The 24,243-nt window shown below is 43.5% G+C and overlaps 1 protein-coding gene across 2 annotated transcripts in view; it reads left to right on the top strand.

The window, feature by feature from the left end:
* RNF20 (ring finger protein 20) overlaps positions 1 to 24,243 on the top strand; it is a 223,437-nt gene that overhangs the window by 193,549 nt on the left and 5,645 nt on the right. For both annotated transcript variants that reach the window (XM_078672289.1, XM_078672296.1), the window contains exons 18-19: positions 22,602 to 22,742; positions 23,136 to 23,237. In XM_078672289.1, the coding sequence (XP_078528415.1) occupies positions 22,602 to 22,742; positions 23,136 to 23,237 (243 nt within the window). The remainder of the gene's footprint in view (positions 1 to 22,601; positions 22,743 to 23,135; positions 23,238 to 24,243) is intronic.

Here is a 24,243-nt window from a genome sequence, read left to right as displayed (position 1 = left end):
GCGACAGGGAACCCGCTAAGTGAGAGGAAAACTAAGATAAGGGCAAAGTGAACACGCTATAAATCTGAGTTACTTTAGTCAGTTTCACGAGAGAAAAACCAAGACCATAACAAAAAGTTACAAACTGCATTACAGAAATGATTTCTAAAAGGTAGGGTAACATAGGAACACGCTATGAAAATCAAATGCAAACGACTTTATGAAATGCAATGATTGCAGGAGAAAGCATGGAAAATTATTCACGTGCAAAGGTATGTCTTTATTGAAGCAAAGACAGAAAAATAGAAAGGTGCAGTTTAAGAACTTAGAGCGATATTTACCTAGACTGGTGTGAAAATCAACCCTGGCCACGGGTCAGTTAAGGACAGGAAAAACCCTCAAGGAAGGATAACCCTCAGTGAGACAGCAGGTGCAGAATGGACACCCCAGGACAGGACAGGAAACCCAGATTCGGATCAGGACAGGACCACCAGGACACGACCAGCACCCGCAGTTCGGAAGCAACGCCTGCGCTCCACCCTCTCTGCAGCTATCGATCAGGACCCCGATTGGGTCAGCGAATTCCCAGAAAAAGTGCTCCGCCAGCACTTAAGGTTCAGTAAAACCTTCAGAGTCTATGGTCACATTTCGGACAGAGAGCTCCGCAGCACCTCTGTATCAAGTCACCCGTTGGGTCAGTGACAGGTCAGCTATTCAGACAAGTCGGACAATTTCTCTAGTTAAACCTAGGCTAGTTATACTGTTTTAGGACAGGGTACCACCCCCCAAATGTTGCAAAATGTCAGAATCCCCAATTTGGATTGGTCCTAAGGTAGGCTTTGGTTAACACACCAATCAGAACAGACTATTCTAAGGCCTAATTTGCATCCTAAGGTGCCGCCTAGCAAGATTGGGGTTCCCACGAGAAGTCGCACGGAATACAATGAAAATTTATACAATGTATTACAATATAGCATAATCTAGATGCTTCTGGCTGGGTGAAGGTGCACGTTCCCAGGCAGGCTCTGCCAACAACCTTCTTTGGCTTGGTTTCAATGCCGTTTCACTGCATCTGCTCATGCGCCGATCTGCCCTCCAAGATGGACTCCCCATCCCCATTCACCCCTCAGTGCCGAAGATACATGAAAAGTAAGCGAAAACAAATTAGTACATAAAAATAAATGAATGTATTACATGTCATGATTTCACATTTCAGGTTTATCATTACAAAAATATACTATGCATTATTGGTAAGTGCAACGAACAATTTCACAAGAGCAGCAGCACAAAGCTTCACCACGTTATAGCCATCTTATTGCTTATTACGCATGCGCACCCTTTCCCTCCAAAACTATCTCTACACGAAGTCACGTGAGTGTGACTGACGCATGCGCAGAAGAGGAAAGTCAAGCAGCGGCCATTTTAGAAACACGGATTAATCGTATTAGTAAAACACATAGGCAAGCATCTCTATGATACCCACGCACATCCAAAATACATAAAATTAGTAAAACTAACAATTAAGTTACGAGATTATAATAGATTTTCGAGGTTCTTAAATTGAGCAAGTCGCGATGCGAAATCTTGCTCTATCAATCCCCTCTTTGATGATATTTACTATCATCACAAAAAATGAAACCAGATGCCAACTTTCTTTCACACCTTGTACATCTCTATCTCTTCCAACAGGCGATTCAATTTTTCTTTCTCATTTAAAGTAGGGTGAGAATTTTTCACCTTTTTATACATTTTATTATTCATTTCTTCTAATTCAAGCTCATCTGCACTTCGTTTCACTCCTCTTGCATTCACTTGGTATTTCTTTTGGTGTTTGCGACATTTGCAACAGACGAATATGAGAAATAGGATAAGACCTATCACTCCAATTGGCATCAGTACCTTTAACAATAAGCTTTTACCTAAACTAGCAAACCAATGACCTACATTGGAGAGACCATCAACCAGTCTCTTCCATGCACTGTCAACCTCGAGTGGTTTGAGTTCCTTTTCCAAATTAGTAATGTTTTTCACATATCTTTTGAGCTGTACGCTTTTGTCCGGAATGTAAGTGCAACAATGTTGCGCCTTCAACATCCGGCAGACTCCGCCCTCTTTTGCTAATAAGGTGTCAAGAGCAGGTCTGTTCTGCAAAACCATTGATCTGATCGCAACCATTTCAGTATTGACCAGCAGAAATCCATGAGCTGTGTCAGTAGACAACACATCCACTATAGTGGATAATTTGCAAATTCTGTGAGTGTTCAGAACCACTCCCACTCCAGGTATCAGTGCACTAAAAATACTACCCATTATTTCACCTACACTTTCTCTTTTACTACGCACTAAGCCATTAGTATTTTCATTGCTTCCAGAAATTTCATTCACATGGTATATTTTCGGGAAGACAATGCCAAAATAGCAGCTTCCATACCAGTGGTCCGGCAATTTGAAATAAGCCTTGTCTCCACATATATAATAAATTCCAGGAAACACAGGCTCTGACCCATTTTTGAATCCCCAACCTCCAATTACCTTGTAATTATGTTCACATTGACTGGAACCAATGAAAATGTTATTATAATAACTAGTCTTCTCGCGATGAAGACAGAGTTTCCCTTTCTTCTCGAAATCCAGCAACAAAGCAGGCCCTGCCCCGCCATTTGAGGTGCTTTCCATGTTCTCAGCCCATTTAGGTGTTTTCTGCCTTTTGTCATTTGCCTTCCTTTGGAAACTCTCCCTTCTTTTCTCTGCCATGTTTAAAAATATCTGTTCGAGGCATATGGGCTGCAGATGGTACATTTATGAATAGATCGCCATCTGGTGTTGGGCTCGGATGATTGCACTTTGTTTTTCTCTTGGAGAAGTCTTTGTCGTCATAGATGACTCCTCCTCTTGGTGTTAGTGCGCATGGGCATCGGCTCCATCCTTAGATTGTTTTTTTCCGCCATCGGGTTCGGATGAGGATCGAAGCGCTCCGGACCGACTTCAACAAAGAAGGTTATAACCGGCGCGTACTCCTTTCCAAATCGACGGTATCGTTATCGAACGCGAATTTACTCCATACCGACGCGGTTCGAAGGACGACGACTACGAGAAACTCGACGTAGTCCAGCCCGGGGTCCATGGAAAGGACTCCATTCAAAAAATTTCCAACGTGTGGTGCTAAGTTCCCACACAAGGACCTACACGAGGTGTGCAACCTCTGCTTGTCCCCTGAACACGAATCCAGGGACTGTGAGGCCTGTGCAGCGTTCTCTTCAAAATCGACGATTAGAAACCGTCGAGCCCGAAGACACGAGGTATCGAGAATGCAGTCACAAGCAATCCCGGAGCTGTTCGAGGACCAGCACCCAGAAGAGGAGGAAGAAGAGGCCGACGAGGCGGGGTCAGAAGCGGACGAGTCCGACGTCGAGGAAATCGACGTCCAACAAACCGTGAGTGACGACGTCCCTTTACCAAAGAACAGACCCCGCACGGTGTCGACCCCGCCCTCGAGCCCGGTCAGACAACCGAAAAAAGTTTCCAACGCCCCGCCTTCGAGCCCGGCAACGAAACAGAAACCGAGACACTCGGTCTCCCATCATAGTGGTTCCGGTTCCGATAAACGGACCACATCGACACCGAAGCACCAAGTCAAGGAAAGCTCGAAGTCGAAGCAGTCCATGTCGACACCGAAGCACGCTTCGGCGTCGAAAACACCCTCGACACCGGGGACATCTTCGATACCGAAGAAATCGGATCCGAACAAAATCTCGGCACCGAAAATACAAATGGACATTCAAAAGAAAAAACACCTTTCGGAACCGAAAACTGCGGTACCGACACAGGAACACGGGACTGATCCTAAACAAAAGACTTTGTTTATTGACCCAAAGACTGGCAAGGTAGTCACAGAACTACCTAAAAAGAGGAAGAATGAACATTCGGACGACAAGACTCATCCGAAGAAGAGAACAATGGGGACGAATACAACTCCTCCCTCTTCTCCCAAACCTCACACACCATCTTCTCCTCTTCCTCACAATAGGCCAAATATTCCTCCCACACGACCATCTACACCTACAACAGATGTAGAGAGTGACACAGGGGAGGGGGAACATCCTGGGGATGATGAGGACACAATCCCAGAGGAGGCAGACCCATGGGAAGAGTATAATGTAGGGTCAGATAATGATACCGACCCTGAATCGTATCCCTCAAAACCTTCACCTCCTGATGACAATACTGGGTTTGCACAACTCATTACTAGAGCAGCAACATATCATATGGTAGACCTACATACAGAACCTCAAATACAGGACTTCTTATTAGAAACACTACCTACTGCACAAAGAACATCAGGAACACTACCAATGCTTAAGGGCCTTCTCAGTCATACATCAGAGATATTCAAGGACCCAGTGAGGGCTAGGGTATTGAACCCAAGAATCGATAAAAAATATAGGGCAGCTCCAAAAGACCCAATATACATTAAAGGGCAAATTCCTCTAGACTCACTAGTGGTCACAAACGCTCGCAAGAGAGCAAACTCTTTATCTACAGGAGAAGCTCCACCTCCTGACAAAGAGTCTAAACTAATAGATGCCTCTGGCAAGAGAGTAGCATCTCAAGCGGCAAACAGTTGGCGCATAGCTAATACGCAAGCACTACTTGCAAGGTATGACAGAGCGCATTATGATGAGTTAGAAAAACTCATCACACATCTCCGTAAAGAACATCAAAAGAGGGCAGATCAACTCATACAAGAAGGGAAGTTAATTACTAACACTTCAATAAAGTGCGCCCTAGACGCGGCAGAAACTGCGGCAAGGTCTACAAACACAAGCATCAAGTTAAGGAGACATGCATGGCTCAGAGTATCAGGGTTCAAACAAGAGGTACAAACATCGTTACTGAACCAACCTTTTGATGGGAAAACACTTTTCGGCACAGGGACAGATGAGGCCCTAGAAAAGATGAAGAAGGATACCGAAACGGCTAAATCAATGGGAGCATTGCAACAGCCGACACAAAGAGGTTCCTTTCGTAGATCCACCTATAGAGGAGGATCCAAAAATACAGGTACAAACCAGCAACAAACCTCTTTTACACCTACATCACCCAGAGGTAATTCTAGAGGTGGCTACAGGGGTAACAACAACAAGGGTAGAGGTCGCGGAAACAAAAACAACCGCAACTCTCCAACCCCAAAACAGTGACTTCATAGAGCTTCCCCCAGACCATATAACACCGGTCGGGGGACGCCTATCACAGTTCCTACATGTCTGGGAAAACATCACATCAGACAGGTGGGTAAGACAAATTATCCAACATGGTTATTGCCTAGAACTCACAGCTACCCCACCAAACATCCCCCCCAAACAGCGTCCAATGAAACAAGATCACCTGACACTGTTAAAACAAGAAGTACTATCACTGCTAGAAAAGCATGCCATAGAGAAGGTTCCACAGCAACAACAAGGAACAGGAGTATACTCCCTATACTTCCTAATTCCCAAAAAGGACGGGTCTCTAAGGCCAATACTGGACCTAAGACCTCTCAACGCATACATAAATTCGGAACATTTCCACATGGTCACGCTCCAACAAGTACTTCCTTTACTGAAGAAAGGGGACTTTCTTTCTACACTGGATCTAAAAGACGCTTACTTTCATATCCCTATTCACAAAGCCCACAGGAAATACCTCAGGTTTGTGGTAGAAGGACAACATTATCAGTTCAAAGTCCTTCCGTTTGGTGTCACAACGGCACCAAGGGTGTTCACAAAATGCCTGGCAGTGGTAGCAGCTCACCTAAGAAGACAACAAATTCATGTCTTCCCATACTTGGACGACTGGCTAATAAAGGCCAGGTCACAAGAGGAATGTCTTCAAAACACACAAAAGACAATTCAGCTACTACACCAGCTAGGGTTCACGGTGAACTACACAAAGTCACACCTACAACCAAACAAGGTTCAACAATATCTGGGGGCTACTATAGACACAGAAAAAGCCAAAGTGTACCCCAACCCAGTCAGGATCCAAACAATGCTTACAATCATTCAAAGATTTCAGCCACAACACTCATTAACAGCAAGAGTGTTCATGCAGCTATTAGGCATGATGTCATCCTGCATACTGCTAATACCATATGCCAAACTACAAATGCGCCCGCTACAAGAATGCTTAGCGACACAGTGGAATCAGGCTCAAGGGCAGATTACAGATCTGGTGTTGGTAGACGACCGCACACACCGCTCTCTGAAGTGGTGGAACATAACGAACATTACCAAGGGGCGGTCGTTCCTAGAACCAATTCCACAGGTGACAATAACAGCAGACGCATCGCTCACCGGATGGGGAGCACATATGGACAAATACACAGTACAAGGAAGGTGGAGTGTGCAGGAAAGAACACTGCACATCAACCATCTAGAACTACTAGCAGTGTTTCTAGCATTGAAAGCCTTCCAGATACATGTTACCAACAAAGCAGTCCTGATCAGAACAGACAACATGACAGCAATGTATTATATTCAAAAACAGGGGGGGACGCACTCTCTCCAACTATCCAGACTAGCACAGGAAATTTGGAGATGGGCCATTCCTCAAAACATCTATCTGTTAGCCGAACACCTACCAGGAGTCCAAAACCAGATAGCAGACATCTTAAGCAGACAGTCGGAACAAATACACGAATGGGAACTGCACCAACAAATACTGCAGCCATTCTTCCAAAGATGGGGACAACCAGAGATAGACCTCTTTGCCACTCATCAGAACGCAAAATGCCAAAGCTTCGCGTCCAGGTATCCACATCACCTGTCGCAGGGCAATGCGTTATGGATAAATTGGTCCAACAAATTTGCATACGCTTTTCCCCCTCTCCCACTAATTCCATTAGTGGTCAGAAAGCTGCAACAACATTCAATGACCATGATACTAGTGGCACCCACGTGGGCAAGACAGCCGTGGTACACCACGCTACTGCAACTCTCACAAGTGCCCCACCAAAAATTACGAATTCTACCCATGCACCTTACACAGAACCATGGAGAAATAATGCACCCAGATCCAACTCAATTGAACTTAGCGATCTGGCTCCTAAAATCCTAGAATTTGGGTACTTAGATCTACCTCCAAATTGCATGGAGATAATTAAACAAGCGAGACGTCCAACCACCAGAGCATGTTATGCAGCTAAGTGGAAGAGGTTTGCTATACACTGTACTAATAACAATATCAACCCTCTGGACGTATCAACAAAGGAGATTATTTGCTACTTATTACACTTACAGCAATGTAATCTAGCGTACACATCTATCAGAGTACATCTAGCAGCTATAGCAGCGTACCTACAAAACAGGCAACACATATCACTGTTCAGAGTACCAGCTATAAAGGCATTCATGGAAGGCCTTAAAAGAGTCATTCCACCAAGATTACCACCTTCCCCAGTCTGGAACCTCAACGTAGTACTCACCAGACTAATGGCGCCACCCTTCGAACCTATGCATAGGTGCGAAATACAATTCCTTACATGGAAGGTGGCTTTCCTTATAGCCATTACCTCACTCAGGAGAGTAAGTGAATTACAGGCATTGACAATACAAGAACCATTCCTACAGTTACACCAGAACAAAGTGGTTCTTAGAACAAACCCAAAGTTCTTGCCTAAGGTAATTTCAGCATTCCACATCAATCAGCCAGTGGAATTACCAGTCTTCTTTCCAAAGCCACAGACGGTGGCAGAAAGGGCTCTACATACACTAGATGTCAAAAGAGCCATTTTGTACTACATAGAAAGAACACAAAACTTCAGGAAAACTAAACAACTATTTGTAGCATTTTCCCCAACACATAAGGGCAATCCTATCTCTAAAGCAGGCATCGCTAGATGGATTGTAAGATGTATACAAATATGTTACATCAAAGCAAAGAGAACATTAACTGTTCCTCCTAGAGCTCATTCTACACGAAAACTAGGAGCATCTATGGCATTCTTAGGGAACATTCCCCTAGATGACATATGTAGAGCAGCAACTTGGTCTACACCACATACATTCACAAAACACTACTGTGTTGATGTACAGGCTGCACAACAAGCCAGAGTGGGCCAAGCTGTATTAAAGACTCTATTTCAAACAGTTGCGACAGACACTGGTGACCACCGCTAGGGAGGTAACTGCTTTACAATCTATTCATAAATGTACCATCTGCAGCCCATATGCCTCGAACGGAATATGCTACTTACCAGTATGCATCTGTTCTTGGCATAGAGGGCTGCAGAGTGGTACATGCCCTCCCAGTCTCCCCGGAAACCTGTGTCTGTCCCAACATTATCTTATTTAGATACACTTACATGGGCATATCTTTATGTACTATACTACACTACTCCATCTAACCCTACTATGGCAAAACAATCTAAGGATGGAGCCGATGCCCATGCGCACTAACACCAAGAGGAGGAGTCATCTATGACGACAAAGACTTATCCAAGAGAAAAACAAAGTGCAATCATCCGAGCCCAACACCAGATGGCGATCTATTCATAAATGTACCACTCTGCAGCCCTCTATGCCAAGAACAGATGCATACTGGTAAGTAGCATATTCCTTTCTTGTTCATGTAATGTACAGGTCAAGTTATCTCTGTGTGCTTCAGCTATGTCTATATTTCCTATAGTCGGAAAATAGTCTCCCATATATCGTATTACGTCACTTTTGGTATGTACAGGATTCAGATTTCCACGAATGGGAAGTTCAGAAAAGATCACGTCATTATTAGAATAATAGTATTGTAACGGTCCTCTTTTGTAAAATAAGCTTGCTAAAATACTACAGGAGATTCCATAGGTCAGAGGTAGGTGATGATATGTCACGCCTTCAGCCACAGAAGTAGGCAGCTTCATGCAGACATAACAATCTTCTATTTCCATAGTTTCTACGTAATGCACTAATAAATTTGCGAAAACATTTAAATGTGTCTTGTTTCTAACTCCGTGGTAATGTAGTCCTTCCTCATCTGATGCTTCTAAGTCTCGTTTTGTCTGTCTGAGTGCTTTCTCACGTCTTTCTACACTTCGTGTTGTCAGTTCTTCAGTGTCGGTAATCTGAGTAGGGTCAATATTAGTATTTTTGCTAACCATAAAGGGAATGAAAACTGTTAATCCTATCCAAATTAATATTACTATAACTATACTACATATACACACTTTGCAGCATGTTTTGCAACAACTGCGGCTAGGTCTACCACTCGCGTTTGTATCAGACATTTTGGCTCAGAAGGAAATTTTAACCCCTCTTTGCAGCTTTTCCCAGGTAATTTTATTGCTGAGCAATTTCACGGCGGTTCTTCCTCTTCCTCTGCAGAGTAATCAGGAATGGGTTCTCCGTCACTTTCGTCAGTAATATCAAGATCCTCAAAGTTTTCCAAGATTAAGTAGGTCCACTCCGGATCCTTGTATTTTTCGTTTTGTCTTTTTATTCTTTCACTCCTTCTCTTGGAGTTATCTTCAGGTATTTCTGCAATTCGAGGACTTTTTCTTATGTCTGCAAGTTTCTCTTGGACTGTTTTTATTCTTAATCTTAGTCTTTTAATATACCTCGGCTCAATGTGCTTCTTTTTCTTGAGTCTTTTAGCTGGCACTGTTATTTGGCTTTCTTCTAATGTCCTTTTATTTTCACTTGTTTGTGGCACTTCAATTTCTGTCTTCTCCCTTTCTGTCTGACTAGTCCCAGGTCTTGTATCTACTTCTTCTGCCTGGTCGCTAAGCTGGCCTGGTTCAGGTATTTTTTGTGTTTCGCTTTCAACTGTCTCTGTTTCTATGTCCTGAACATGTTCTCCTAGTTCTGTCTGATCCTGCTCGAGCACTTCGATCCCTTGATTTTCTTCTGCTCGAACTATTACACTATGTCTAGTCTGTCCCTTTTCGATATCAGGAGTCTGTGGAGGAGTATCGATCACTTGTTCTGTCCCTGTCTGACCTTCTTCTTCGTCCTCAGTTTTGATGTGAATCTCAATGATCTGAGGGTCTTCGCCTGTGCCTTGCTCGACCTCTCTATTCCACTCTCTGTCTTCTCTTATTAGCTCTCTTGTTCTCAGTGGATCTCCAGTAAGATCGATTATGGGTATCCAATCCTCTGGCCAAATCCTTTGCAGCTCGTCATCAGCTACTTTCGGACCAACGTCTGTGGGCTCCTCGGCAGTACTGGTGCTTGGCCATACGTCATCGGCTGCCTCTGGACCAACGCCTAAAGGACCCTCAACTGGACTGGTGCTCAGCCGTCTAATATCAGCTACTTCAGGACCAACGTCTGTAGACCCCTCAGCGGGACGACCTTCAGCTCCAGGCTCCTCGTCTGGTATCACCTTCTGGGTATGGCTGGCATGGATCCACTTGGGAACGCCTGCACACTTCACTGCTGTCGTCGTTACCAGGATTACTTGACGCTTTTCCCCCCACCTTGGCGCAAGGCAACTTGAACGAGTATGCTTCTTTATCTTAACCCAGTCACCAGGAACCAATTTGTGAACTGGAGTTGTCGGGTTGGCGACGGCGTCTGCCCCAATCTGGCGAGAGATAGAACGCACTTGGTCACCCAGTTGCTTGCAGTATTCAAGTACCAAATCATCAGAAATGCTTAACAGTTTGTATCCTGGTACCCATGCTTGTCTCATCACTCTTCCCATCAATATCTCATGGGGGCTCAGGCCTGTTCTTCGATCTGGAATGCTTCTGAGTCCCATCAGAACAAGAGGTAAGGCATTTATCCAGTTCAAGCCAGTAGAATCACATATTTTTGCCAATCTATTTTTTATGGTACCGTTTATCTGTTCTACCACTCCAGAAGCCTCTGGATGATATGCACAGTGCAGCTTTTGTGTGATCCCAAATGCTGTACAAAGCTGGGCCAAAATTTCATTCTGAAAATGTCCGCCTCTATCTGAGTCAATAAAGACTGGAACCCCGAATCTAGGTATCAACTCTTTTAGTAGGAGCTTAGCTACTGTTATGGCGTCATTCTGTGTGGCAGGGTAAGCTTCCACCCATTTTGAAAATAAGCAGACAATGACAAGGACATATCTTTTTCCCTCACAACGAGGCACGGTAATGAAATCAATTTGTATTCTCACAAAGGGACCCCCTGATCTCCCAATTTTCATCAGTTCAACTTCTGTTTTCTTACCAGCGTTGAACTGCTGACATGTCAAGCACCTCTGGCAAAGGGACTCTGCTACCTTCCTGAATTTATTGTTGTACCAAGTCTGTTGAAATACCAGAACCATGGCGTCCCTCCCAATGTGTGATCCCTCATGTATCAATCGAGCCATTGGGGCAAGCAGGTGTCTTGGTAACACAGGCATACCATTTGGGCCCACCATGACACCATCCTCACGTCTCGGTTTACAACCTTGTTCTTTCCATTTCTCTTTCTCTTCCCAGGGCGTCACATGCTGCCATTCTCTCACTTCATCCCAAGTAGGCACTTCTTCAAACATTCTAAGTTGGCAGCTGTTTCCAACCCCACCCCGATTGGGATTTATTCTCAGTCGATCCTTAGCACATTGTTTTGCCACCCGATCAGCGAAATCATTTCCCAAAGATACAGTGTCAAGGCCCTTCTTATGAGCAACACATTTGACCACTGCCAATTCTTTTGGTAATTGGATTGCCTCTAAAAGGTCTTGGACAACTTTTCCATTCCGAATGGGGGTACCTGAAGAAGTCAGGAATTCTCTTTGTAGCCATAATTGGCCAAAGTCATGCACAACCCCGTAACAGTACTGACTATCAGTATACACTGTTACTTTTTTGTCTTTTCCCAATTTGCAAGCTCTTATCAGGGCGATCAATTCAGCTACTTGTGCAGACTTTACTCCAAATAGATAAGATGCTTCTTCAATTTTGCCTAACATGACCACAGCATAGGCAGCACTTAGGCCTCCTAGTTCATGTCTTAAGCAGGAACCATCCACGAACCATTCCACATCATGCACAGGCAAAGGAGTTTCTTTAATGTCTGGCCGAGGTTTGGTACTGAACTCTGTCAGGTTAATGCAGTCATGCTCATTATCTCCCTTCTCTTCCATTACCATTGAGTCAGGGAGTAGAGTGGCAGGGTTTAAAATGTTACATCGGGTAATAACGATATTTGCAGCACCCATGAGAATCCTCTCATATTTAGTCAGCCGACTAGGGGTGAGATACTGAGTTTTTGTACGAGTCAATAGGATCACAACTGCATGTGGAACATATACAGTTACAGGATGTCCCATAATGATAGACTCACTTTGTTCTAAACTGGTGCAAGTTGCAGCTACAGCTTTTAGACATCCAGGTAGTCCAGCAGCCACTGGATCCAAAGTGGCAGAAAAATATGCCACAGGCCTTCTGGTCAACCCATGCTCCTGAGTCAGGACTGACAATGCACAATTGTCACGAGTGTCACAGAATAAGCCAAACTCCTTGGAGTAGTCAGGCATTCCCAGAGCAGGGGCTGTACACAGGCAATTTCGCAACTGTGTGAAAGCTGTTAGGCTCTCGTCATTCCATTCAACTGGGTCCTTTGCTCCTTTCTTTGTCATTTGTATCAAAGGTTTTGCAAGAACTGCAAATCCCACAATCCATTGCCTGCAATAACCTACAACTCCGAGGAACATTCTGATTTCTTTCTGAGTACGGGGTAACTGCATATTCTGAATTATCCTGACTCTCTCTGAGGTGACTTTTCTGATACCTTTTTCTATCTGGTGTCCCAGATATTTCACTGATTTCGAACAGAACTGTAATTTTTCAGGGGCCACTTTATGTCCCTTTTCACTCAGGTGATTCAGTAGGGCAATGGTGTCAACCACGCAATCCCTATGGCTTTTGAACGCCACCAATAGGTCGTCAATGTACTGTACCAAAACAGATTTTCCAGGTAAGACTAAAGTTTCAAGGCATTTTTTCAGGATCTGATTAAAGATAGAGGGGCTTTCTGTGTACCCCTGGGGGACCCTGTTCCAAACATACACGTTACTGTTGAAAGCAAATGAGAAAAGAAATTTGCTATCTGGATGCAATGGGATCGAAAAGAAAGCATGACATAGATCTATCACAGTGAACCATTCAGCATCCCAGGGAATCTGATACAGGATGACTGCTGGGTTTGGGACAATGGGACAGCAAGGAACCACAATTTTGTTTACCTTTCTCAGGTCCTGCACTACTCGATACTTGCCATTAGGCTTTTTGATGCCCATAATGGGTGAATTACACGGGCTACTCATTACTTCCTGTATGATGTTTGCTTCTAGCAATTTCTGTACTTCAATGGCAACACCTGCTCTCACTTCGGCACTCATTTTGTAAGGCTTAGTGTTAGGGTAAACTGCATTTTCTTTCATTGTTATTTGTATGGGATCCACGTTTTTCATCAACCCTACATCCTTTCCAGTAAAGTCCCACACTTCTGACTTCACTGTCTGCTGGAGTTCTTCAGGTAAGTCCTGTATAGTCATTCGTTTTATTTCTGAGTCAGGTCTAATTAACATTAGCTTGTAGATACCGTCCTCATCTGGTGTTTGAATTTCGACGCCCTTTGGTGTGCAAAAGATGGTACAATTCATTTTGCACAGCAAATCACGTCCCAGCAAATTTACCGGACTGGTATCACAGACAACAAATCTGTGCATTTGTTTAAAGTTTCCAATTGAGATCTCCATGGGTTCGGTAACAGGTGTACTAATCAATTGATTAGATACTCCTACTACTTGGATTGCTTCTCCCGAGAGGGGTAGGTTTGGAACGTCCACTGTTCTCACAGTAGAACGGGTAGCACCAGTGTCCAATAGAAAGGTGACATCATTTCCATCAACCTTTCCTTCAATGTATGGCCCTGACTGGTCTACCGGCAAAGAGGCGCCAAGTACGCACTCCTCGTCCTCCCCTCTCAGGCCCCATCAGTATTGGTCATCACAGAAAAAGGTGTCGTTCAACAAATACTGCGAAGTTGCTGTATTTCTATCCTCATTGCCTCCCCAGACTTCTACATCATCACCCTGTGGTGACTTCCCTTTAAATATAGGCTTTGGCGCTCGAGGCACTTGAATCGTTTTTACCTGCTGCTGGGTATTTCTTTGCTTTTCATTCTGCGTCTGTGGAATTAAATCAGGTGTTTGGGCATTATCATTTTGTAAATACGGACACTCGTCTCGCCAATGTCCAATTTCTCCGCACTGATGGCAGGGAAATTTCTTTTTGGCTTCCTCCCTACTCATTTTAGGTCGGGGCTTTCCTCCATTCCCTCCCCCAGGACCTTGGTTCTGAGTAACTTTATTTAATTTACTCAGTTGCTTTTCTTGCTGTTCTGCGAGCTTTACTTGAGCCCACATCACCTTCTCCTTCAGGGCCTTTTTCTTTTCTGCCATTTCGTCCTCACAGTACTTGGCGTACCGTAGGACCTCATCTATCTTTTTGGTATGCCAACAAATTTTATTAACCTTTATCCACTGACAAATTTCGGGTCTTAAACCGTTTACAAACCTGTAAATGAAGTGGGTCATGTCCTTCATCTCGATGTTATCTATACCACTGTATGTTTTGAATACCTGCAACAGCCTTTCATAAAAGGAATGCACAGTCTCGTCCCTTTCCTGCGTGGTTCTATCTATCTTAGTCCAATCAGTTTCCTTTGCAGGTACTTTTATTTTCAAATGTTGAATTACTTGTTCATACTTCCTCATCACTTCCTTCGATGGTTCCCCTGTTTTGTCATCTCTCGGGTATTCCTCACTAGGCCAGGCAATGGCTATTTTACACTCAGTCCACAGATCTACAGGGACCACTATGTCGAAGAACCCATCCAGGTCTTTCCATAGGCATTTCTGCACTTTTACGAATCTCTCTACCTGCCGGTACCAGTCGACTGGTTTTTCTCGTAATTTTGGGAAGTCATTTGTGAAGGACACAATATCCTGACGGGACCATGGGACATGTACATATTTTCCCCCTGGTACTTCACGCATAGGGCATAACTGTTCTGGCTTTTCAGCTTCTCTTAGAGCGAATTCTGGAGTTACCTGCCTAGACCTGGCCTCATCTTTCTTCCTAGCCCATCTGGCTTTCCATTTTTCCACGTCTCCCCATTTCTGCAATACTGTCAATAGTTCCTTGACCTGTGCCTTTTTCCCTGACACATTCAGGTTTTCCAAATCTTTGTCTGAAAATTCTGCTCGGTAGGGTTTCTGCAAAGGTTTCGATTTTGAAATGTCTATTCCCATACTAGCAGCAGTATCGGTCAATTTTTCATGAAGTACTCGGACATTGCGGGTAAGACTTTTGCACATAAACAACAGCTCTTCTTCAGAGTAGGTATTTAATCTGTCCAATCCCACGTTTCCTGCCATTAATTCTTCTATTTCTACTCTCAGTTTGTAGAGGTCTAAAGGTTTCATTTGCAAAGTTTGTTTCTCTAATTCTTGACTCCATCTTTCTATTTCCTCAGGTGTGACCAAAGTGACACTTCTAGTACCCGAAGTCGATTCCATTTGAATCTCCCTCGCATTGAAAGGATTATGTCTTTTCTGCATTCTTTTCCCTGTATTTCTAATGGGCAGATCCATCAGTGAGACTTCAGATTCACACTCACTCGTCTGTTCATCTACAATTAAGGGTTCTGGTCTGGATTGTGCTATTACGGGAGTAATGACTGGAGGTTTTGGACTTTCATGCCGATCCCCGTACAAAGAAACCACGGGTCCGATTGTTACTGGGATTGTCAATGCTTCAGGACTGGTGTTTAACTGGGTCATTTTCTGAATGATCTCAGCCCTCTGTTTTGCTAGAACCTCCCGCTCCTTTTCTTCCAGTAATCTCTCTATGGATTTGTCATGTAACACCTGCGGGGTTAGTGTGGGAGCATAACTTGGGGCAGTGGGATGAGTCTCACTAGGTCCTTCACCATAATTTGGTCTTGGGAATAAGCTTCCTGTACCTAGGGATCTTCTTTCTTCCTCATATTGTGACTGTAATAACGGCATTCCTGAACTTGAGGGTCTCACCTCGCCTCCATAGGGAGGTCGAGAACAAAAATCTCCTTCTCGGGAATATCCTGTCTCCCCACTGGCTGACATTCTGGGGTAAATGTTTCTGGTATCCACTGGTCCTAGACTCTCGGTATAGGGAGGAATGTGGTAACCCCCTCCTACACTTGCGGACCTAACTTCTTCCTGAGGAGGAAGTCTTCGGGAAATATCTCCTGCACTGGAAGGTCGATGTCCCTCATTATAAGGAGGCGGACTTCTTGTACATAGGTCATCTAATAATTCATCATCCGACTCTCCGATGGGTACCCAATGTTTAGATTTTTCCAACAGTTTCTGTCCCCCAGAAGGATCATCTGCTGGCATCATGGGAAACAATCCCTCCACTATCATATTCTGCCTCCACTGTTTCATCTTTTCAGCTCGTGCTTCCTGCTTCAACTTTGGATAAAATTTAGTTAACCCTTTGTCCATCCGTGGCTTATCCCTTTCGAAAGCCTCGATTTCCCATTCCTCTAGCGCTTCATACTGCGTTAATCTAGGTCTGGGATGTAAATCATTCATTCGGGTTCTCAAATTAAATAGAATTCTGCTGTTAAATGTTCCATCTAACGGAAAAGCCAATACTCCGTCATATTTCGTGTATTTCACCCAATTCTCCAACCATACACATGTGTTGTACCCTTTATCGAACATCGTGAAAGATGCGGGAGTGTTAGGTTGCGGTATGACAACACCTTCTCTAGTTTTAATCGGCTTGTCCTTTTTGAAATAATTCTTCACCTTATTTACAAGAGATACTTTTCTCTTAGTTCCGTACATAATGTCGTTTTTAACTCCTTTCCACTGATCGTTCTCAAATCCCATATAACGTGGATCAGGTCTGGTATGCGGTCTATACGAATGCCACATACGATTTTACGAGTGATTTTGTTTACAAAATCCCTTCCAATCCGAGTGCGTCTATTATTTTCGAGCGACCAATGAAATGCACGAGTTCAAATAATCTCGACCAATGGGTGCGCGGCCTTTTCGCGAGACAGTTCCCACGCTCCGGCGCTCGCCCCTCCTTTACAATTCCAGCTCCGCTACCAGCCCGCTGCGTCTACCAATCCCCGCGCGGCCCAGAGTGACGTCAGAGCAACTTCGCGACTGACTCCCTCCTTCACAAGGTAACGGAAACTTTCTTTCTTTCTAAAGTGCTTAGTGCTTGGTTATTTTACAACGAATACACATTCGCCACTGTGCTCAAGTGTCTAGACAAGAAAGATTTGTTTTACTGCAAGTAAACTACTTCCATTTACTTTTCACTTACTACGAGTAGATCTCTTCTGCCTACCCTTCACACTAGCATTGGAGAACCTGTTACTCCCCTAGACTCATCCACCTTTCCGGGATATATCCGAGCCCAAAGTTTCCCTAACGAACCCCTTTGCTTTCACTCGAGCTCCGATGAACCTGCTACTCTTCCGGTGCGACCCTCACTAGGTTATGCCACAGTAGGAATTTTGCCAATGAACCTCGTCACTAACATTTATTCAATCATACATTCAGAAAAACCCTAGTTAGTGCTTCCAGTTCTGCCTAACCTGCACCAACTTTCCTTGGGCCAGTGACCTCAAAGCAAGTGGATTCTATTCACCACTCGCTATTCAATTCCCTGGGGATTCTTAACAACATGCAAGACGTTTTACGTACGAATGGATTAATACATATAACAGTATGATAAGAAGAATAACAATTTTAAAACATTTCATAATTTTTCAAAGCAAACTCTTCAAGTGAGTGATCAGATCACCCGAATTGCCTACTCTTGTTAGCAGCATCCGACTTAGCTAGACTAACTAGTCCTACCTATCCTTTAATTAGTCCCTAACCATACCTCTGCTACCAGAAAATTACTGCTAGAGATCGCGGGTCACCCGACCAATAATGTCGCCACTTCTGGCTTCGGGCCCATATACTTTACTTTATCATATACATTGATCAGGTGACCACACAATCTACTACCAATAATTGTGAGTTCCCTTTCGATGACTTCTAGTGTACCCAAGTTACCATCCACCGTTATGGGTACCTATGACCACTATGGGTCAGGGAGCTAGCTGTAAAAGGAAAGGCAGCAAAATACAAACCCAACTTTTATACTTTATTTTATGAAATGACCACGGACAACTGGAAATTTTGAAAGCTTTATCTTAAATTCAAATAAAAGCAGTCATACAGCTTTATCAATAGAATACTAGTGCGACAGGGAACCCGCTAAGTGAGAGGAAAACTAAGATAAGGGCAAAGTGAACACGCTATAAATCTGAGTTACTTTAGTCAGTTTCACGAGAGAAAAACCAAGACCATAACAAAAAGTTACAAACTGCAATACAGAAATGATTTCTAAAAGGTAGGGTAACATAGGAACACGCTATGAAAATCAAATGCAAACGACTTTATGAAATGCAATGGTTGCAGGAGAAAGCATGGAAAATTATTCACGTGCAAAGGTATGTCTTTATTGAAGCAAAGACAGAAAAAATAGAAAGGTGCAGTTTAAGAACTCAGAGCGATATTTACCTAGACTGGTGTGAAAACCAACCCTGGCCACGGGTCAGTGAAGGACAGGAAAAACCCTCAAGGAAGGATAACCCTCAGTGAGACAGCAGGTGCAGAATGGACACCCCAGGACAGGACAGGAAACCCAGATTCGGATCAGGACAGGACCACCAGGACACGACCAGCACCCGCAGTTCGGAAGCAACGCCTGCGCTCCACCCTCTCTGCAGCTATCGATCAGGACCCCGATTGGGTCAGCGAATTCCCAGAAAAAGTGCTCCGCCAGCACTTAAGGTTCAGTAAAACCTTCAGAGTCTATGGTCAGATTTCGGACAGAGAGCTCCGCAGCACCTCTGTATCAAGTCACCTATTGAGTGCGTTGGGTCAGTGACAGGTCAGCTATTCAGACAAGTCGGACAATTTCTCTAGTTAAACCTAGGCTAGTTATACTGTTTTAGGACAGGGTACCACCCCCCAAATGTTGCAAAATGTCAGTATCCCCAATTTGGATTGGCCCTAAGGTAGGCTTTGGTTAACACACCAATCAGAACAGACTATTCTAAGGCCTAATTTGCATCCTAAGGTGCCGCCTAGCAAGATTGGGGTTCCCACGAGAAGTCGCACGGAATACAATGAAAATGTATACAATGTATTACAATATAGCATAATCTAGATGCTTCTGGCTGGGTGAAGGTGCACGTTCCCAGGCAGGCTCTGCCAACAACCTTCTTTGGCTTGGTTTCAATGCCGTTTCACTGCATCTGCTCATGCGCCGATCTGCCCTCCAAGATGGACTCCACATCCCCATTCACCCCTCAGTGCCGAAGATACATGAAAAGTACGCGAAAACAAATTAGTACATAAAAATAAATGAATGTATTACATGTCATGATTTCACATTTCAGGTTTATCATTACAAAAATATACTATGCATTATTGGTAAGTGCAACGAACAATTTCACAAGAGCAGCAGCACAAAGCTTCACCACGTTATAGCCATCTTATTGCTTATTACGCATGCGCAGCCTTTCCCTCCAAAACTATCTCTACATGAAGTCACGTGAGTGTGACTGACGCATGCGCAGAAGAGGAAAGTCAAGCAGCGGCCATTTTAGAAACACGGATTAATCGTATTAGTAAAACACATAGGCAAGCATCTCTATGATACCTACGCACATCCAAAATACATAAAATTAGTAAAACGAACAATTAAGTTACGAGATTATAATAGATTTTCGAGGTTCTTGAATTGAGCAAGTCGCGATGCGAAATCTTGCTCTATCAGAATTGGGGGATCAAGGGAGTAACAATCTGGTATGGTATGAGGGGAAGATAGACCAAGTAATACAATGCGTCCGAATAGAACTAAAAAAAAGATAAAAGAAAAGATGTAACAATCCCATTAGCCGACCTAAATGGTTTTCCGCCGACTGCCAAAATAAAAAAAGGGAAATGAGGACAGTAACAAGAAGTCTAAGGAAAAAGTTCAATCGAGTAAGACAAAGATATCTTAATAAATTGAAAAGCGAATATAAAAAGATAGTCACACGCCCAAAAAGGTTTTATAACGAAAAATGCTGGGTAAATCTGTTAGAAACGATTGAAGAAAATGTAAGAAAGTTCTGGAAGCTGGTAAAAGCAGCAGCCGATCCCCCTGCAGTAGCAATGAACTGTGTCGTTAGCGGGGCAGCCTGGGAGAAGTACCTGAAGGAGCTGTATGGACCTAGTGGTGTTCAAGTAGTTGCAGAGCCCCAGCCTTGGCAAGCCCTAACGGAAGATTTCAAATCAGATTTCTCTGAACAGAATGTAGAACATACAATATTGAATCTGAAATTAACCCGAGCAGCAGGACCAGACAATCTCCCAGCAATAATACTTAAATCACAGATAAAGTGGTGGGCGAGAGTCTTTTCCCAATTGATCCAATTAATATTAGCAGAAGGGAGAATCCCAATGAACTGGAAGGGTTCTGTAATCAGGCCGATTCATAATAAAATTATAGGCTGATCAATCTGCTAGATATAGGTGAAAAAGTATTCTCTGAAATAGTTCTGAATAGGTTAAATGATTGGGTAGAGGAGTTCTCAATCATACCTGCTGAACAGGGTTTTTTTAGAGAAGGGCAATCCAGGGTAGATCACTGCTTTGTGCTATGGGCAATAGCACGAAAGTCGACGGAACAAAATGATAAGCTATGCTGCTGTTTCGTTGACTTTCGTGCAGCGTGCGATTCAGTAGATCCGAACTGTCTTTGGGAAACTCTAGTAAATAAAAACATACCGGAAGACCTGCTAGCTATAATAAAAGAATTACATTGAGGTAACTGGACACAAGTAATTAAAGATACTGAGGGGTCATTGACACCAAAAATAGCAATTGAAAACGGCCTTAGACAGGGCTGCGTCTTGGCCCCCCAGTTATTTTCTATATTTGTATCTGATTTACCTACCTGTCTAGAGGTTGAAAGAAGCGCAAGCCCAAGAATGGATGGTAAAAAGTGCCCTGTCTACTGTTTGTTGACGATTTGATAATTCTAGACCAGACTGAACGGGGCCTCCAAAGAAAGCTGAACTCCTTTAGACAATACCGTGAAATGAAATTTTTAACAGTAAACTTGGAAAAGACAAAAATGTTATGCTTTGGAAAAAAAGATATTAAGTTTAATTGGTTTTTAGGTGACTTGAAACTGGAATCAGTCAATGAATATCGCTATCTAGGGATGTGGTTTGATAGGTCCCTAAAGTGGCATGTGCATCTTGAGGCTCAGAAAGTGAAAGCCCTTACATCGATCTGTGGTCTGATATTTTTTAACCGCGATTACAGGGATATGTCTCACCGTCCGCTGTTAAAGGCGTTAAGCGCAATGATACCCTCACAAGTACTTTATGGTGCAGAAGTCCTTTATTTGAGCGGTAAAGGCGACTGGGACCTGGAGGAAGGAAAATGCCTGAAAACCCTGTTGACTCTGCCACGTTCATCTATGATACAAGCGATAAGATCTGAGCTAGGAATAACAGCGTGGGGGGCTCAATCCCCAATAGCTTTGATTAGATTTTGGAAACGCCTGTATAATGAGAATGGCCAGAAAGTATCCCAATGGTGCAGAAGATAGATACAATCTACTAATTCAAAGTGGGCAAAAGCAAATAGGAAGACAATTGAGCAGGCCTGTGAGTATATAAAGGTTGGAATCTGCCAAGAATCCTTACGAGTAGAATGTGCCAAAAGTGAGCTGAAGTATCATGGGCAAGAAGCGTCTAGAAGAACAGACATGGAACATCTGGTCAAGAAAAAATCTGTACAGTACATGATGGAGTCATGGTCTAATGAAAACTGGTTCCCTTACCTGGATATTTTACCAAACCATTGGTACAGACAGGAGATACTAAGAACATGAAGTGGCATAAACCCATGGTTGGTAAACAAAGAATTAAAAATAAAAATGTTGGACCATAAAGAGTTTTGTAAGTGCAGGCTCGGTACAAAAGGTGACATAGTGCACATCCTGTTAGACTGTACAATAATTCTAGAGCAGCGTAAACTATACCTCCGTCCATTATTTTTAAAATACGATATAAGGACGCGGGCTCAGGCGGTCAACCTACTTACAGAAATGCCTACTATTGAAATTGCAATTGCATTAGGGAAATATATAAAGGTAATACAAAGTTTCCTAAAAGCATATGAGCAATAACTTTTAGAAATTTTATAAATAGATGAATTATATAGCTTTTTAAGAGAAAATGTTTGTTTTAAGTGTATATAACCTTTTAAAGGGCAGGGTCGCCCAAAGAATTACCCGTTTCCACTGCCACCCCATTTTTTAAACAATGTATTTATTTTGTGAACTTTGTATAAATGGTTCTGTAGAATGTTTTAAACTGCAATAGTTTTTATTACTGTTTAAAGACCACGGTCTAAATAAACATTACCTTGACTGACTGACTTTTTTCAGACTTCTCTGCTTTGACCCATTTGCTTTCTCTGCCCCTTTCCAGTCTGCTTTATTTTCGCATTCTCCTTTTTACGCTCTTCACCCATTCTCTTTCCTTTGTGCCCATTAGGCAATGGAGGCCAACCAGCAGGCAGATGAACTGAAGGCTCAGTTGGAAACCCTACAGAAGAAACTTCGCAGTATCCGTGAGGAGATAGTTGAAAACAGTGTCTCAAAGGAGAAGGACACCTTCAACTACAAGCGTGCGCAGGTTTGTGAATGGACATCTTTGGTTCTCCTTGCTTGCTTTTCCTTCACCCTTTCAGGCAAATGGGGACCATAGTTGGGCACATCTTTGTAAAGCTGCTGCAGGTCTCTCCCTCATTCCTTTTGTTGCTTTTGTGCACTGTTGTCAACCCTCTTGAGATTATGGGTGTTGTACAATTGGTTCCCACAAACTTAATTAAGTATCTCATTTAATCCCTCACTTGAGCTTCGGTGTTCCCCCATCTTTCCAGTTCTTTGATCCCTGATATGCTTGATCTTTCCTCCCTCATCCCGCATGTAATGAACCTGAGTTTTGGATTAAGGACCCCGTCACCACTCCTATCCCGTCACCCCTATTCCCTGTGGCTGTCGCTGTAATTGTGCTCTTCTCTTGCAGGAGGATATCTCGCGTCTACGGAGGAAGCTAGAGACCACCAAGAAGCCAGACACAGGACCAAAATGTGACGAGATTTTGATGGAGGAGATCAAAGAATACAAGGTGATTATAAGGGCCCATTGATACATATTGCCTTTTTAGAACTAGGCACGCCACAGACTGTGCAGTCTTTTTAGTGCAACTCCGGTTCCCGTCTCTGCTCCCTTACTAGCCTGGTCTATATTTTCATGATAGCCCGCTTATTTGACTGCCTTTATGTTCTTATTTGCTTGAATTCATTCCAATCCCTCATTTGTTTAATTGTGCCTTCTCTCCCAATCCTGGAGGCCTCTCATACACATTTTCTACTCTGTCTCCTTTAACTCACCCCCCATCTCTCAGACCCCACAGTGTCTCTTGGTTTTTACTGTTGCCTGTTTGATATTCTCTCTCTTCTTTTTTCACTCTTTCCGCTCTTCTCTGTTTTAGCTCTTGCCGGTCTGTACTTGACTAGCTTTCACTCATGCCTGTCTCTGTACTGGTGTCTTCTTTGTTATCTTCTTTTATTAATCGTACCACTTATGTTTCCCTCACTTATTTTCTCAGATTACTGCCATTGATGAGCCCTCTCTACATTATTGCCCTTTCTTCTTTCCACTTATTTATTTTACTTTCGCTTCCTTCGTTCTCATTTTGCAGTCTTCCTTGTACTTCTCTGATCTTCTCTCACACAACCTTCGCTTGATGTCCCTCACACATGACCTTGTTCCCAATCATTTCTCTTACCCCTTCCATTACATTATGGTCTGCTGAACCAAAGCAAAACCAAAGGGGATGATGGACCGAGTGTTGAACATTGAAAGCACTCACCCCTAGTCAACTCATCATTATTCTTTAGCTCACTCCGCCACCCCAGTTCATACATGGCCATATCAAACCCTGTGCCTCAAGGGTGCTCTCCTGACTGATGTGGGCTGAAAGCCTGAAACTGGGATGCTTGTTTCCAGTCCAGGGAGGACCTGGCCTGGCAATTCGGGCTGGACTGTTCCCATTGGGGCGCAGGGTCAAGACTGATTTGCATATGGCTGGGTCTAAACTGGAATGGCATGGTGAGCAAAAAAACGATGGA

This window comes from Lissotriton helveticus, chromosome 1_2 (assembly GCF_964261635.1).
Source record: "Lissotriton helveticus chromosome 1_2, aLisHel1.1, whole genome shotgun sequence".
Classification (NCBI taxonomy): domain Eukaryota; kingdom Metazoa; phylum Chordata; class Amphibia; order Caudata; family Salamandridae; genus Lissotriton; species Lissotriton helveticus.
This window is presented reverse-complemented; position numbering and strand designations above follow the sequence as displayed.